Source organism: Falco punctatus (assembly GCF_963210335.1).
Source record: "Falco punctatus genome assembly, chromosome: 10".
Classification (NCBI taxonomy): domain Eukaryota; kingdom Metazoa; phylum Chordata; class Aves; order Falconiformes; family Falconidae; genus Falco; species Falco punctatus.
In genome coordinates this window covers 15006570-15024045 of record NC_137590.1, presented here as the reverse complement: position 1 = coordinate 15024045, position 17476 = coordinate 15006570, and the positions used below count along the sequence as shown (strand labels likewise).

General features: G+C 49.2%; 1 protein-coding gene across 13 annotated transcripts in view; it reads left to right on the top strand.

Moving 5' to 3' along the window:
• Window positions 1-17472, top strand: part of OPRL1 (opioid related nociceptin receptor 1) — a 103068-nt gene extending 85596 nt beyond the window's left edge. For 11 of the 13 annotated variants that reach the window (XM_080405191.1, XM_080405187.1, XM_080405195.1 and 8 more), the window contains 2 exons: window positions 6601-6956; window positions 7226-17472. In XM_080405191.1, coding sequence (XP_080261317.1) covers window positions 6601-6956; window positions 7226-7749 — 880 coding nt within the window. In that variant the 3' untranslated portion in view covers window positions 7750-17472. Of the gene's footprint in view, window positions 1-4; window positions 6957-7225 lie in introns of those variants that run through there. The other 2 variants (XM_080405186.1, XM_080405185.1) reach the window with 2 other exon arrangements.
• The last annotated feature ends 4 nt before the right edge of the window (window positions 17473-17476 follow it).

Here is a 17476-nt window from a genome sequence, read left to right as displayed (position 1 = left end):
AAGTCAACATGGGGTTTTGGGACTCTTTATGGTATGTCTCTTGCATTAATGGGAAAAGGTTGGCAGATCCACTGTGCTGCACCCTGTCATCTGTAGATATGGTGCACCCTACAAAAGCTTGTTATAGTGTTTGGTTTCTTTTTTTCTTTCCATACTTACATTTCACTGGGGATAACAAGACTTCAGCATCTTACACAACCTGAGTTGTGTAAGGAAATGGTGTATCTTCCAAAAAAAGAATGGTATAGTCATGTAGGCAGTAATTGTTTCCTGTTTTTGGGGGAGTTGGGAAATGCAGACTCTAATATCAGCACTCGAGGAAATTGGAGGCATCAGGAAGGCAGGTTTTTTTAGTGTGTTTTACAGCACCCAGGGAAAAGTTTAAAATCTCCTGGTATTTCACACGAAAATACAAATTCAAAGCCTCCTCTAGGTTTCCCCCCTCTGTTGTAGAACCCAGCCTATATCTCTATTATATTTGGAACGATTTAACATTTGGAATGATTAATTTACAGAGACGGTCATCATGTGACTGTCCATCCCCTTCTAGTGCAGAGCAGCACTAATTGGATAAAACCGGGAAGGGCTCTCGTCAGGAACGCTATTTCCTGGACAGTGAAGGGCCTATTGTGGAAACCTGCCTTGTCTGCGGCTTTGTTCTGCTTGCTCATTGTGGAGTTCCTTGCCAGTGGAGATAACGCCTCCCCTCCCTCCTTCTGCTGCTTGCTCTCTTCTGCATATATTTCCTGTACCGCTTGTTAATGAATGCGAAACAAGGAGCTGAACGGCACGAGGCAGAGAGGGTTTGGGGGGAGAGTCGGGGAACGGGGCTGCAGAGGTCCCTTTTCTCCATTAACCGAATTCTGCAAGGCCAGTTGCCCAAGAGCTTTGTTTTTAGGAAGAAAAGCAAAGGGGAAGGTGGATATATTGTACTTGCAATGGCCCTGGGGGTGGCTGACGCATGGGACCGTAGGTGATGCTGACCCAGGTGTTGCTGCATGGGGAGTGACAGAGACCCCCCAGCTTCCACCAGCCACTGGTGTGCCAGGGAAGGGACCAGGGCAACGTGCAGCATTAGGTCCAGGGGGTCCCCTGTTGTCCTCAGCTCCATCACGCTGCTGCAGTGCTCAGCCCTGATGCTCTGGAGGACTCCCTCCCTCCCTCAGTGTTGGCTCTGCTCACCTGGATCAGCCCCACACGGGAATGATGCCTTGTTTCTTGGGCACTTCTCTTAGCCATGGCAGCTCTTTGTTGGGAGCCCAGCAAGATCTGGAAATGCTTGGCTCTCCCTACTGAAGAACACTTTTTTAAGCATCTCTAAGTAGATTAGTGCTGTTAGGCCCCTGCCCTTCCATTTTCGGCTTCCAGGTGAAGCTTTAGGAGAAGGGATGTGGTGAGGAGGTGCCTGCACAGGGTGACTGCCTGGGTATGGCTGTGCCAGCTGTTACTGTGCTTGAAAACTGCATCAGTCCCTGAGAACAGGGGTGAGGGCAGCTGGCTGTGATGAGATGGGGAAAATGAAGTTAATTACGACATTGCAGAGATGCTGATTTCTTAATAGAAAGCTTTCTAAGTGAAGAACCTTGACCAGCTATGTGGCTCAGAGCTAAAATCAAGTGCGTGTTTAATGTGGCGTGGATCCAGTGGACACCAGCGGGGCCATCTGAAACCTCAGCTCTTTCCAGATTCATCTCTTTTAGGATTTTTTTTGGCCAGAAAAAAGGTAATTGTTGCAATTTGTAGAGAAGGGAAACCTATGCCAAGGGCTTTGTGCCGTGCAGAGCGATCGGAGCTGGGGGAGGACGGCAAGGTGAGCAAGGGGGGTATCCCCTGCAAGCCCCGGTGAGCTGGGCTCAGCCACATGGCTCATGGTAGCTGTGCCTGGCCCCCGTGAAAACAGGTCCTGCAGCTCCAGTGGGTGCTGGAGGGCTCTTGCTTCCCCCTGGCCTTAGTTGGGTGAGTGAAAGGGAGTTAATTACCCATGTGCAGCTGTAATTCTGTGGTGTTTAATGTGGGACTCTGTACCCAGTGATTTCGATTTTTATTTTCAGGGACTGGGCAATTCCCAGCAGCTTTTAGGACATGAGCAGTTCAGCAGAGGCAGAGCTGGCACATGAACAGGGGTGAGAGCATTTTGCTGCAGGGAGGATGCTGACGAATGCCCTCAGACCAAAGCACCATTCCTGGTAGCCAGGCACCTGCTCAGGGATGTGTGAGCATCCCTGCGAGCCCCTGGGTGCGTTGCGGAGGCTTTTGCAGCAGCACCCACCCACCCTCTGCCTTCAGTGTGGCAGCAATCAGGGCCATGCAATGTCCCCATCCACACTGGTCCCCAGAGAGCAGCAGGAGAAGGGAGGGTGAGCAGGGCTCGTTTCTCATAGCTGTCACCTCGACTCAACAGTGGGACTGAAAGGGCGAGAAAATAATCTGTCCCACAGTGTCAGTGCTTGCCCTGGCTGGCGGCACGCTCCTTAACCCCTGCTAGTCAGTCACCATTCTGCCAGGTAATTAATAGGCTTTTATGTGCTGGTGTTGCTGTAGCGCCTGGCCTCATAATCCCAAGTGATTTAAATTTTTTCTTTTCTGAGTCTCTCTCTTTTTTTTCTTTCCTTTTTTTTTTTTTTAAATGTCCTGTTGAACTGTCAAGAATAAACCATCCTGAATTGGGTAGAAATTTTTTTTTTTGGGGGGGGGGGGGCGGGGCTCTGAGAGGGTGATCAGAGCTGCAGGAATGGGGAGAGCACTGTGTGGGTGTATGTTGGGGGGGGGGGCACACATCCCGGTGGGTACCTGCTGATTGTATATCAGCTTCATACAACCTATGGGCCAAGAGCAGGCTGTGAGCAGAGGTGCCAGTGAACCAGCGCTGATTTCCACTGTCAGAGGGTGGGAGCAGCTCAGCAAAAATCCCCCTGAGCCTTTTCTGCTGTTTTGCTTCCCTGTGTGTGTCCAGGGACAGCGGCAAAGGCGGTCACGGATGCCAGGGCATGAGGCGAGGACGGAGGGAGCTGCTCAAGGTGAACAGCACTGTCTGCATCCCAATTAGCTGGAGCTATGAATATCAAAATTAAGAGGCAGAGAGCTCCTGGAGATCATACTCATAGTTCCCCAGGGCTGAAGGCTTTGCTTTGGTCCCTCTGCCTTGGTGCCTACAGCCCCATTTCAGGCTGTAGGTTTGCTGCAGCCCGCTGGCCCTTAGCCCTGGGGCATCGGAGCTGCTTGCTGCCCTGCAGCCTCGCGTGGCAGGGTGGGAAGGGGGGGTGCTGCTAAAGCAACAGGTTTGCTCAGCCAGGGACAGAATCCATCCTGGTGAAAAACAGGACCTCAAAGCCCAGTATGTGGATGAGCTGTTTCCTACCCATCGCCCCTTCTCCCAAACTGCAGGTTCCCCTTGCTGAAGCGCAGCTTCATTCCAGGTGATGCTGCTTGAGGTCTGCTTAGCAAAAAGGAGGGGGGAACGGTGCTGGGCTGATATCCAGACGTTTTTCCTCTTAGGCTTCGGCAGCCAGAGAGCAGAGCAAAGCAATTACTTTTGTGACAAAGGTGGAGCTGGCTGGAGAGCTGAGAACTGCCCTGTGGGAGATGCTCCATTAGGAAATTGCCTCCGTGACCGAGCACAAGAAAGTGGCTCAGCGGGAAGCTGATGTCCTCCATGGAGGCTTATCGGCATCGGAGCTGTGCCGTGGGGGGGACCTGAGGTGCCTCCTAAAGCCTGAGAGTTTAATTTCTCTCTTTTGTGCAGGTTAAGAAAGAGAACACTCTCAGTTCCCAGAGGACAAGAAAAAGAGGTTAATCCACAGAGAAGTGATTAATTGATTTTGGTTTGTACGGAACATTCTGGAAATGTTTGGGAACATTGGTTGGTTGGGATAATGACTTCAGCTCTCAGTATGCAGAAAAAATGGAGCTAGAAGTAATGAATTGGGTGTAAATTAGTTTCCCCACCTTTCAAGAGCACAAAAATCAACTTTAAAATCCACTTGGGGGTGGGTTGCAGGAGGTAAGCCCTGCATCGGAGGGAGTGATGGGGCGGGTCCCCCATCTCAAGGGGGTGGTGAGGAAAGAGGCCGCAGAGAGGGATCGGTGCATCGAGGGACAGCAGATTTGGCAGGGCCAGGCTGAGCAATTGCACCTGGACTCTGAGATCTTGCTGAGAAGCATCTTGGAGGAGAGGGTCCAGGGATGTCTCCTGGGGTGGAGGGGTGCAGGAGGGAGCTGAAGGTTTGCAGTCTGCATGTCCAAAGCTCAGAGTGAACTGAGATGCCCCAAGCATCTCGCTGTGCTGGGGACGCAGGTGCGTGCACGGAGGCAACGTTGTCCCCTGTGGATGCTGGATGGGTGGCAGAGGTGGGTGCATTGCTACTTGTTTCTCCTACTAGGCAATAAAAAACCAACCAACCTTTAATTTATTTCTGTTTCCCAGTAAAGTTGCTCATCGCTGTTCAAAAATGCACTTGTTATTCCCTCAAGTTATAACATCAGTAAATCAGTCGGGGTTAGAGGCATGTTGATGAATTGCCTCTGAGTCCAGTCCTCCTGGAAGGGTGGACTGGAACAAACTTGAACTTTGGGAAGCTTGAGCAAGCCCGGTCTGTGGTATGCAGAGGAAGACTACAGCTCCCAGGAGACCTTTGCTAACAGTCTTAGGTGACTGAATAATTTCCTGAAGCGTGAGATGACAATACTTATTGTTGTGTGGGCTGATAAAGAACAGTGATTTCATTTCTTAATTTTAATTTCTCCTCTGCTGACCTAAAGGAGGAAGTGTCTGAACATGTTCACAGACCCATCTCATGCCCCCCTGTGTGCATTGCCTCATCTATGCCAAGTGCAAGAATTCAAACAAAAAAGCAAAACTCGCTCATCCTGAGGTGCTGCTGCTCTGGGGTTCACAGCACTGGAGTCTGGGGGTTGCCTAATTCTGCTTAGGAGGTCCCAAAGCCAGAAAGCCCTGGCAGCTGCCTGGTTGTGTTGGATCTGCAATGTGTTTTGCTTGTTCATCCCTGCACGATAGGAAAGACACTGGTATTTTTCTTCTACTGCTTTTATTTATGTAGTTTATCTGACCGGGGCTGACTTTCTAAGAACCCACTGTCTTGCCTGGCTGCTGTGATTTCTGGGCCAGGAGGAGCCTGACTCAGGCTGATGTGGGGACCTCAAGTGTCTCCATCAACATTCACCTCCAAAAGCTTCCTTTGGCTCTCAGGGTCAAATGTAGGGTGGGTTGTTCTGGCTTTCTGAAGCCACTTTCAAACATCTGACTTCTACTACAAGCACAACTTAGAGCTCTAAGAGGGGCAAAACCAACCGACTTTATATTCTGGGTTGTAGATCTCCTGGCTATCATTCTTGCCAAGCTGGCTATGTCACCATGTGTGTCAAAAGAGTTCAGAGCGTGGCAGTGATAATGTTCCTCCAAGCATTGAGATCATCTATCAGGAGCTGAAGCTCAGATCATCAGGGGAGGGTGCTGCATTGAGGAGTGCAGTCATGGGTCTGCTGTTCTGAATCAGTTTGACAAAAAGAGCTTTTTAGGTCAAATAAGACCTCATAATATTCTAACACATTAAGCTGAAAGTAGCACAGTAGTTTATGGGTTTGCTACCCTCAGATGGACTTGCCCTCTGTTAATAACACACATCATTGTCTGCCATTTCTGGCAACATTTCTGCAAAGGCCGTTAGGATCATAAATGATAGATGAGCTGCAGTTTTAGAATTATACTATCTGAGCTCTTATTTTGCCCATGAGAGGAACATCCTGGGGCTGAAATGTTAGACTCAGTCACAGGGTCACCACTGGGTTTCATTTCTGCAGACTCTGCGTGTATCCTTGGGTCAGTGATCACATCTTTCTTTGCATCATTTCCCATGTGTAAAAAGGAGATGAGTACCGTTAGAGCAAGGTGAACCTTCCTTTCGGGCAGTCAGTCCATGCGATAAAGTAATGTAGAAATGGCAAAACTCCTTTGCAGTGAAGGGTAAGTAAAGTTTGACTTTATCTGCAAACTACCCCTTTCTTTAAAAAGATGCATTGTGATATTTTGATTTCTGAAACAAAGCCCATTCCTCACCCGTTTTTAGCTGCCACTGGCCATCTTGCCATTCTGCTTTGGTAGCTCACATTAGCCACAGTCTTTGGTTATGAGCCAGTGTAAAATGGTGAACCAGCTGACCCCTGGACCATCTGATGCCTTTCGAATCAGCTTACTGGGTGAAGCTCGCAGCAATATTTATAATAATGCAGCTGTATGCCATGGAATCCTAGATTAGCCTTCCCAAAGTCATTTTTAAAACAGCACGGTCTGAGTTGGCAGCGTCAGGCTTTCACGGTCCTCACTTGCAGTCTAAGGGCATAAGCTTCTCCTGCCCGTGAAACCGATGGTGAAGGTACCACGTGTGTTGTTGCAGGAGCTGGGCTAAGCTGTGTGTTGATAAGCACATGGGAGGTAGAGAGGAAAGGATGGTGTTCAATCTTGTTACGTAAGAAAAATGCAGCATCTCCTTCCTGAGGTGGCAGAATGCCCTCTGCAGTAGACTACGATGTCTCACCCATCACGGTCAGGTGGAGCTCTAACCGTTGCTCGTTCCTACGTTTCAGATTCACCAAGATGAAGACAGCAACCAACATTTACATCTTTAACCTCGCTCTGGCTGATACCTTGTGTCTGATGACCTTACCCTTCCAGGGTACAGACACGTTCCTGGGCTTCTGGCCCTTTGGCAACGTCCTCTGCAAGGTTGCCATCTCCATAGACTACTACAACATGTTCACAAGCACCTTCACCCTGACGATGATGAGCGTGGACCGCTACATTGCTATCTGCCACCCTATCAAGGCACTAGACATCCGCACTCCCCACAAGGCCAAGGTGGTGAATGTCTGCATCTGGGCACTGGCTTCTGTTTTTGGCATCCCAGCGATGGTGATGGGATCTGCAGAGAATGAAAACAATGGTCAGTAAAATGCGTCCAACGGGTGGGAGGTGGTGGTGGCCAGGAGAGCCCATGGGCTTGGGAAGCCATTGGAGGGGGGTACCGGTGTCATCAATGTGGTGAGCTCTCTGCTGTAAAGCCAACTCTTCCCTTTCTGCCCGTGCCTCTCTCCATCACTGCTACTGCTTTTCCAGTATTAATCATGCCTGAACTAAACTGAATGTGCACCTGCTTTTCTTCTCGATACAGGTTTGCTGATCTTCCTTTGCATTTTATTTTTTTACTTGCAGAAATTGATTGCCTAATTAAACTCCCTTCACCCGTGGATTACTGGGATCCAGTGTTTGGCATCTGTGTCTTTCTCTTCTCCTTTATGATCCCCGTGTTGATCATCACCATTTGCTACAGTCTCATGATCAGACGACTCAAGAACGTCCGTGTCCTCTCGGGCTCCAAGGAGAAGGACCGAAACCTGAGGCGCATCACCCGAATGGTCCTGGTGGTGGTGGCAGTCTTCATCATTTGCTGGACTCCCATCCAGATTTTTGTGCTGGTCCAGTGCTTGGGTGCCAAGGCAGAAAGCGAGCTTGAGCTGGCCATCTCCTGCTTCTGCACTGCGCTGGGGTATGCCAACAGCAGCCTGAACCCCGTGCTCTATGCCTTCTTAGATGAGAACTTCAAGGCGTGCTTCAAGAAGTTCTGCTTCCCCACTGCCTTCAGGACCGAGCTCCAGATGTCCAACAGGATGTGCAGCATCGCCAAGGATGTGGCCTATGCTTGCAAGAACTCGGAGGGGACTAACAATCCGGCCTGACTAGGCATGGAAATTCCCATGGTGGCTGTCGCCCAGCAGAGTCCAACCACCCCCACGTCAGAGCTAACTCAGATAACGGCCCTTTAGCAGGACCTCAAAACTGAGAGGTGAGAAACTGAGGAAACAATTTTGGGGGTTGGGAAAACTGGATACTGCAAGAGCATGCAAAAAAAGTGAGCCCATTTGATGCATTTTTAATTCCAGTGCAACCTGTCCTAAGGAACGTGTTTGAAATCAGCCCTTTGATTCCTGCGAAACCCTGGTGGTTTGCAACGTTACTGAGAATTCAGGAGTTAAGGGTTTAAAACAGTCACTGCTCCTGGGACTTACAGTTTTGCTGCTGGGAGACAGAGAAAATGCAAATTATTCTATTTATTTTTTCCTCCCTGAGTTGTTTAAGATGCTAACAGCTCATGTGGCTCACCAGGCACTCGCGTGCAGGTTTTATTCCTGTGGCATCGCTCTGAAATTAGACTCTGCTGAAGCCAAAGTGGGCAGCAGCCATCAGACAAAAATCCAGATCATCTCCAGGATGAGTCATCGCGAAAGGAAGGATGCGGGGAGGATGAGGAGGGAGCTGGTGGAAAAGGAAATCCAAACTGCCCCATGGTTGGGAGCCTGGGGAGGACAACGTTGGCTCCTGCAGATGGGGTCTGTGGTAAACCCCTCCGCCTTGCGGGGGGAGCAGGGGGGTGGGAAGGGACTGTCAAAACTGATGAATGTAGCTCAGAAGAGGAAGTGGAAAAGATGGACGAAAGGAACACCTATCCTTGTTTACATGCTGCTATTGCTTTTCTTTTTAACCTTGTATTTCCATTGTAATAATGGACAGAATGTGTCTCTATATACACATCTCTATAGTGCTATAGGTATAGCTATACTGTAGGATTTCATCTTGCCAAGCATGCCTTGGGGATCTTCCTCGGTGAGAGGAGGAAGGAAATGAAGTGGCCTATATATACTTGTATTTATGTATAGGGGAAAACTGTTCTGGAGAACAGCAGCTCCTCCAGAAGACACGGACATTTCTGGTAGGAAGGGCAGCCTGAAACAGTCCCATCTGCTCCACACGAGATAAGCAGTGCAAACCACACAAAAGGCATTTTCTGTTGTTTTGTTGATTGTTTTTTTTTCCCAGTTTTTGGTTTTTGTTTTTTGTTTTTTTTTTTTTTTTTTTTTTTTTTAATGGAATGAGATCCATGATGCCAAGAGCACTGGGGAAATGCTGCTGGGGTACCACCCCTCCTGCCAACCATAGATCGATTTTCCTCTCCCAGTAGGCCAGAGCTCTGTGGAAAATGAAATGCCCTGCCATTTCATTTGATAACAAAAGCATTCCCGAGGAGTTTAACCAAGGAGTGCCCTCCGTGCTGGCGGGGATAGCAGACTGGTATTCTCCCTGTACCGCAACAGCCCCGGGGAATTGGGGCGGTGGTGGCCAGTGGTGCTGGTGGTGCTGGGCAAGGCGGCCACCTCCGTCTGGGGATGGGAGGGCAACTCCGACGCGAGAACCGGCAGCGTCGTCTGGACTGTACAGATTCCATGTGCATATATTTCTTGTGCTCTGGTCTATGAAAATCTGTATTTTTAATGTATTGATTTGCCAATATTTTAATGGTGTCATGTTCTTTATATATGCTGTAAAAAAGAATTCAATGTTATATTTCTATGTAGAGTGTTTCCCTTATGGTTGGGCTTAAAATATAGATGCAATTCCAGTGTCCTGCATCTAGGACCCAGATCCCTTGTAAACTGCCCAAGCTGGGGGCATTTTTATGCTGATTAGCATTTGCTTGGGAATCTGGAGGGATCCCAGAGCAAACTTTGCCATTACATTTCCCCTGAATAACAGAGGAGGAAGAGGAAATCTCGGCACTTTAAGCACTTTGCAATGGATGTTTGTCCCCAAGCACTCACCAAGAAATCTCACACAACCCCCAAGCATGCTAAGAAAAACTCCCCAAGAACTGCACTGCTGGCATGCTGCATCCGTGCCCTTGAAACAATGAGTTTGGTGGGCTGTTGTGTTTGTGGACACAATAACAGCTTTGGTCATTGAGCAACCTTGAGTCTTTGCAGCCCATGGGCTGTTGTATGTACCCGTGGTGGGTATGGTTGAGCATGAAGCTGGGAACCAGCTGCTGGGCTCTTCCTGCAGTGCCATTAGGGAGCAGAAGAGCGTTTGTTAGTGGTGGGCTAAGGACCAGCCACCTCCCTTTGTAGTTCTTGGTTGGGTTTTTAAATAGATTTATGTCCTCTGAAAAAAATATACCGGTGTTTGGCATTTTTTAAATAAGGATTTTGTTATAATGATTATGCTGCAACGATCTTACATAATCAAGTACTCAATAAATGTGTGTTTACTCAGCTTTTGGGTAATTCTGTGGCCCTTGCAGTGAATGTGTTTAGGCATTCTGTTCAATGCTCAGTGGAGTTTGTTATAAGAAAAGCAACAAAAACCTGAAAGCAAAAGCTTTATTGTACTGTGCCTATGGAGTTAAAGGCTTGCGATTGGCTGGCCAGCTGAAGCGCAGGCTCTTTAATTCTCTTCTGAAACGGTTGTGTTGGTATGATTTTACAATTACCGCAGTGTACATGACAATTTCCTAGGTGGCTACTTGTGTGCTTTAATAAAGGAAAATAAACCCCCCTGGACTTTGAATGATGTGGAGTCTGAAAGACTTACCTGCAAGGGTGATGGGGTGTCTCAGCAGCGGCACTGTTTTCCAGCTAAACCCGCTGCTGAGCACGTGCAGTAACATCGAAGCATCCAACCTCTATTGTGGTCAGTGGGAGCTTTGGTTATATGGGCGACTCTGCAGGCAGCCAGGGAAGGGAAGATGTGAAAATGCTGGAAAACCGGTGGTTGGGGCTGAGGACGAGCTGCCTGCGCCGTGCCAGCCTCCCCAGTGCCCGGGGCTAGGTGCTGGCAGCTGCCTGCTGCTGGGGGTGAAACTTGATGCAGGATGAAAACGAGGTGTTCCCACATGCCTTCCCAACACCTCCCAGGGGTTATGGGGTTGGGCATCATCCTGGAGAGCCATGAATTACAGAACTGCTCTGAAAATAAAGCCAAAGCCACACTGTGTAGCCAGGAAAGATGGATTAGCCAGTGAAATGTACTATAAGGAAAGCACCTTCTCTCTACACAGAGGACAATATTCCTACCCAGGCAGGTAAAGATCAGGAGAAGTTTTTTTATTAGCAGTGGTGATTTTCTGCTTTTTTTAAAGAAAAAAAAAAAAAAGAGAAAGAAAATCGGTGAGAAAAAAATGGAAATCTTTATTTCTTTTCTAGTTCAGTTAATTATAAGTATCCAGGGGTGAATTCCTATAACAAAGCCATAAACCAAAGTGCTTTATTCAGTATTATGGGATTTATTAATGTACCAAGTGTTCTCCCTGCTGCTGCTGGCTGGAGAAAACTGCTGGAAAGGCCGAGGAAAGGATGAGCCAGGGGCTGAGCTCTCCCCAAGGAGCATCGTGGCTCACAGCACTGGTACCTCTGGGCAGGCTGAGCCTTGGAGGGATGCTTGGCTCTGCCAGTGCTGCATCTCCCTTCCTCTCCCCCTGCCCAGGCTGTTCTGCCAACACCTTGCCCCCAACACAAATCACGGTTTCTACAATCAGAAATAAGGTGCAGAACTTACACCCTCACTGAAGTTTGGATGGTTTTATGCCATGGGAAGAACTTACCCAGGGAGGTTCTGAGTTATCCTCTCACTGTGCTACAGGGCAGACTGAGGTTAGTTGGTTTGGGTGAGTATTCAGTTGAAACCACCCTCCTCATGGCTGCCGCTCATAGGAACATAAAAAACCCTAAACAAACAAACAAAAAAACCCCCCACCTCCAAAAAAAACAACAAGAAAACCCACTCTAATTGCCTCTGCCCTGCACTGAGCCTGGCGCCCAGCGCTGACGCCAGCTCTAGCAGGTGGAAGGAACCCCACTGCAGAAAGGCAAAAGCTGCACTTGCCCCACGCGGTGCCCATTGCCCTGCAGCTCGGGACTTGCCCTGCTGTAGCCACTATCTGATGCTGAGCAGTTTGCACATCTATTTTTCCAAGGTGTTTTTGTGAGCAGCTAGAATGCAAATATGTTCTTCCCCCCTCCCTGCCCCGTTATTGGGGGTTTTTTTTGGTTTTTTGTTGTTTTTTTTTTTGATTTGTTAACTCCTTAAAGAGCTGTAACTGGGCTCTGATGACTGCCTAGGTACTTTGGGATATTATTGCTGGGTGGGAAAATGTGTGCTTGGAGAGGGATGCCTCTCACCCTGCAGTGCTCTATAGGGAAGGTGGGGGCTCCCCATAGTTACAGCCTCTATGTTAAATGAGAAGGAGCTCCAGAAGTTGCTGGTGCTGGTGCAGCCTTTCCTGGCTGCTCAGAAGAGGGATCCTTAGACTGGCAGCAGAGCAGGCTCTGCCATAAAACCTCCAGTTTGCTTTCCCACTCATTTCCCTGTGCTTTCCTTCAGCTATTTTTGTGGATACTTATGCATAAGCAAATTTCTCCTTCCTTCAACAGAGAGAACCTCCTCTGGACAGATCCCGAGCTGTAGCCCTGATCGTGCATTCACGGCTTCATGCTGTTTCCACATGAAGCGCGGTGTCGGCAGAGCTTCCTGGCTGTGACTTTGCAGAATCAGCTGGTGATTCGCATCCCTGTTCCTCAGCTCCCAAGCCCTGCCCTGGGCTGTCTGAAGGGCCAGTTTTTACTCCCTGACCTTCCCCTGTGCTGAGGAGAGCCACGGAGCCGAGACAGGAGGGATAGAGGGTAGAAACCTGGCAGCCACTGCTGCAGGAAAGAAAGCTGCCTCAATCCCTGTGGTGAAAAAGGCTTTTGAGATGCTGAGGCTGGAAGAAGGGCAAGAAAATAGAAGGTGGTCCTGAGGCGTCAGCATCAGCCCATAACCCAAGTGTCAGGGTCTTGTGTGAGCAACAAAGGTGGACTATGAGAAAGTAGAGCATATGCTCTGTGATGCTAATGTGTGTTTGGCAGAAAGGTTTTTTGGGGATGGGGATGTGTCGTTACAGGATCTGTAGCCCCTCCTTGCCATGGCTGGGCTGACACCCATCTATTTTGAGCAGCCCAGAGTGGCTGCGTGCATCTGCCTTCTTGCCTGTTCACATTGGGACTACATGCCGCCTTTGCTCAAAACATGTGATAACAGATGTGTTAAGGTCATAACTCATTTTGAAAGAAGTAATTTTAGGATTTTTCCCAGCAAAGGGACTGCTATTGGGGTGGGCGCACTTAAGGTCAAAAAGCCCCACCGCTCATGAACTCCCTTTGTTCCTTTTTTTTGGTACACTGAGGCCTGGATAAATTGCATGACAGAATGAAATAATCAATAAATAGAGCAACATGGTTATGTATCTCGGCAACGACGGTGCTAATCAACCATGTAAACTGACTTTGCTCTCTCTCCCCCCCTTAATGCAGTGAAATCCCAGCTGGCTGCAGTAAAGGAGTCCGATGTTATGGGCTGATCTCAGTTTAAGTAGGATGTTTCTAGCCCTCAGGGTTGCACTTACAATCTGCTTAAAATTTCAGAAACCAGAAAACAAAAGAATCCAATGTTTGTTGAAGATAAATGACTGCACAAACTGAACTACTATGGTAGTACTAAAAGCAGCTGTAATAATCATCCCATTATTAGAAGGCTCAGGTTTTCCCATTTGACCTCTGATGCCGGCTCTCTGCAGCGCCAGGGGACACCAACAGACCTTTTCCCTGTCTGCTGCCTCCTCCTGCACACCAGGTCTCTGCTTTGGCAACCCAAACACTCGCTGAATGCTCCCTGGGGTAGAAGGTGCACAGTAATATCCAACACCAGCTGGCATCACCTTCACCCCTCTGGAGAACATCTCTCATGTTCAGATTCTTGGGAATTTGATCCTCCTGTGATTAAGCTGCTGGAAGAGCCCCCAGGAGCAAACCCCACTGCTCTGTGCTGGCATGTGGCATCACTTGGGATCTTCCTGAGTAACGAGTAGGTTGGCTCATTTGTGGGTCCGTATAGTGTGGTGTTACACCTGTCCTTGCCTCTTACTCCTGCTTTGCTCTCAGATCCTTGTGCCTTTTGCAGTTATATAGGTGCTGGGTGGGAAATCCTACCCACAGAGCCCGTGCAGGCAGCTATTACCGGGAGGGCTCGTAACCTATGGAACCAGCCCAGCCTTGCAGCAGAAGGTGTTTATCCTTCAGTGTATGTCATTGCTGCATGGGGATGTAGCTCCTGTGCAGATGGAGTCCTGCCTGCCTGCAGTGGTCAGGGAGAGCATCCACCTCTTCCCTCTGGGCCTGCAGCCAGGCAGGATGGGCTGAGCCAAGAGCTGAGCAGCACCAGCCCTGCCAAACAGCAGATTTTCCTCGTAATGAAGGATGAATCTGCAAGAAACTAAGCAGGAAATTTGGGGTTGGTTGGGTTTTTATTAAGGAAACCACTGACAGAATTAACATCTTCCCACAGTCTGGTTTTTGGTTGCACCAGATCACCATTCTCCTGGGCACAGAGAGGAGACCAGGCAAAGTCTGAACCGGCTCTGTCCATTCTATCAACAGCGATTTCTCTGGGTGTTGTCAGCCCGCCATGTACAGTGAGTGCGTCAAAAAGCTCAGGCCATGCTGATTCATTCAGTGAGGGGGAATAAGAACACAAGCTATGTAGTCATTATGAAATCAAGATTAATGGCTTTTCGGTTTGATTTCCTCTGCCAGAAATGAATCCTGTGTTGTGATTTGGCTATTTAATGTTTATTCAATGTTACGCATTAATAGCAACTTCTCCACGTGCCCAGGTCATTTGTTCATATATTTTGGACTTTCCCTCATCTCAGCTTTGCGCTGCTTTTGCTTTGCTTAACCACAGAGAAAATTCCTGAACATAATTACTTGTCTTCTGGGATTAAGCATAAAAGAGCAGAAAATGAGCCCAGTCTCTGGTGCTGGTGTTTATCCTTGCTCCCGGCACTCCTGCGGCGGCTGAGAGGTGGGTATGGAAAGCCGACCAGGGCTGCTTTCCCTGCAGTTTGCTTTGGCATCTGCACTGAGGTTTAGTTTGGATGTGCCTGGCTGGAAAAGTGCCTCAGTCTCATCTACCCAGCTTCTGGTCAGCTTGGAAGGAAGGAGCTCAGCCGGGAGTGACCCAGGGCACGGAGGAGCCCGCTGTCTCCATCACAGGGCTGAGAGCAATGTAATTACCTCTGCAGCATTTCCATCAGTCCCAGGCAGCAGCAGGCTGAATCTCAGGGGAGGTTTTTCATTGCGTTCAAATCTGACTTTATTAATTACCAGCCTCTGATCTCATTTGAGGGTTAAGTTTATGAAACTGAATCCTTATTTCTCTGCTTTCCTTATTCAGCTGCCTTATTGAGGTTTGTACAGTGGATGGTTTGGACCTTGGAAACTCCCACGGTGTCTTATTCTTCAGGCGTGAGCGGCGCAGGGGAAGCGGCAGAGCAAAGGAGATGATGGAGGTGCACAGAAGTCTTGGTGAAAGACAGAGAAAGAAATTGCATCTCATGAAAACTGAAAATGGGCAAAATTCCTCGCTGACAGATGTCTTACTTCCAAACTCTAGTTTATTTTCCCCTCGCTGGGAATTCCCCAGGCACCCAGAGCCCCCAGCCCTGTCCAGCGAGTGGGGGGCTATAGCAGAGCCTTCGGTGCAGCCCAGGCTGCTCCCCTCCTCCCAGGGAAAGCTTTCCAGCCTCTCCCAGTTCATCCAGTGAGCACCAGACTTGGCTGTAGGCACTTATGGGAGTGCCTGTTTTTTATCTAGACATCAAATATTATTTTTTTTAAAAAAGGGAAAATAGCCACTGAACAGCCCTTGAAGCTTTGGGCTAGTGTCTAATTCTACTCGAAGAGCTTTGTTAGATAATTGTAATACTTTTCTGAGAGAAAACAGAGCAATTGAGGCTTGTAATTAAAAGCTATTCAGACAGCTTTGATCTTTCCCTCTGCATTTTCACTTACCAAACACAAATGCCAACGTGAAGCTCTTGGCAATATTTACTGTCACTATTCATGGTATTTGCCTTTAAATTAACTTTAACTCCTCTTACTCCCTCCCAGCAAAAGGGAGGTGGGGGCAGAGAAGTGTGGCAAGGTGGCATGTGGCTTTTCCAGAGGGGTTTCTTTGGAAAGATACATTTTTTTCAGCAGGTGCCTGGTGTCCTGTCACTCCACAGTGACAGCAAGTGCAGAGCTCCTTTGGAGGCCTCAGAGCTGCCCCAAACCAAGAGTTTATCACCCCAAAACTGCCTCCAGGCACAGCCTCGGCTGCAGTGGTGTTGCAGGTGGGGTAAGACCCAACACGGTCTGCCCCAGACATGGGACAGGGAGCTGCCAGTGCCGTGTCCCCACGTCCCACAGAAGGTCCTCAGACGACCTCCTGACTCACCGTGAAAGGGACCCCAGCCTGGGGAGTCCCCCTCTCTCCAGCAGCAGGTGGGAATGTCAAACCTTGAGGTGCTGAGACCCCTTGAGGGCACCAAATGGGGCTGGCTTCTCCCAGAGGTAGCGGTAAAGACAGAGGCCACCGCTTCCTCGCTTCCTCGGCTTTGCAGCGCGAGCATCACTGGCACATTAGCACCGATCATCCCTAATCGAGATGACACCAGGGGCTCTCGGCATCCCGCAGGTGACAAGGCGAGTGCTACAGATAAGTCAGGCTGTACAGAAAAGGGACAAATTCTCTCCCTGGGATTGCTTTTAGCAGTATCCTCTAGAAACCCTTCTGCTTCACATCCTCTACGTTCCAAGTTTTTCTCATCCATTTTTATTCTGTCTTTTCAATTTTTTCCCATCTAAAGATGCTTCTGAGTGCTGGGCCTTCATCCCTCAGTGCAGTATTATTTCTTTTCTCACCCAAAGTCGTGACCAGCAGTAAGAGACAGTGTGAGACTGTGTAAGTACCAGGGGATTACGGCTTCGCGGGGGAACAAACTGCAGCACATCTCGGATGAGGACAATTGATTGAAACAGCCATTATTACTTGCTGCAGCATGAAGACTTAAAAAGGAATAGTAATTTCCGACCCCCGTCTCTTATCTCAGATGCCTGCATTTAAAGCCTGCCGTGGGAATATGAGTCCTAGGTGAGCCCTAATTCCTCTTTCTGGGGTGGAAAACAGCTTCTTATACCTCTCCCAGGGATGATGAAGCAGAATCATAGAACGGTTTGGGCTGGAAGGGACCTTAAAGACCATCTAGTTGCAATCCCCCTGCCCTGAGCAGGGACCCCTCCCACCAGCCCAGGTTGCCCCAGGTCCCGTCCAGCCTGGCCCTGAACCCTGCCAGGGACGGGGCACCCCCAGCTGCTCTGGGCAGCCTGTGCCAGCGCCTCGCCGCCCTCAAGGGAAGAATTTCCTTCTTATATCTGATTTATATCTACCCTCTTTCAGTTTAAAGCCATTAGCCCTTGTGCTATCACTACATGCCCTTGTAAAAAGTCCTCTAGGGCTGCATGTCCTCGTGGGCCCAGCCGGAGTGGGGACGGTGATGTCCCTCCTGGAGCAGAGGCAGGCAGGAGCCTGTGGTTCCCCGTGCTGCTGCAGTGGGCAGGAGCCAGCAGCAAGCCTTCTGCTCCTGCTGTAACCAGGGAGCTGCCAGCTCACCTGGCACCTTTGCACTCATTGAGACATCCCAGACTATCCTGGAAGGAAATTCCCTGGCTTTGTAGCTTAGCTGGCTTCTGCGCTCAATGCATGGCCAGCTGGGAG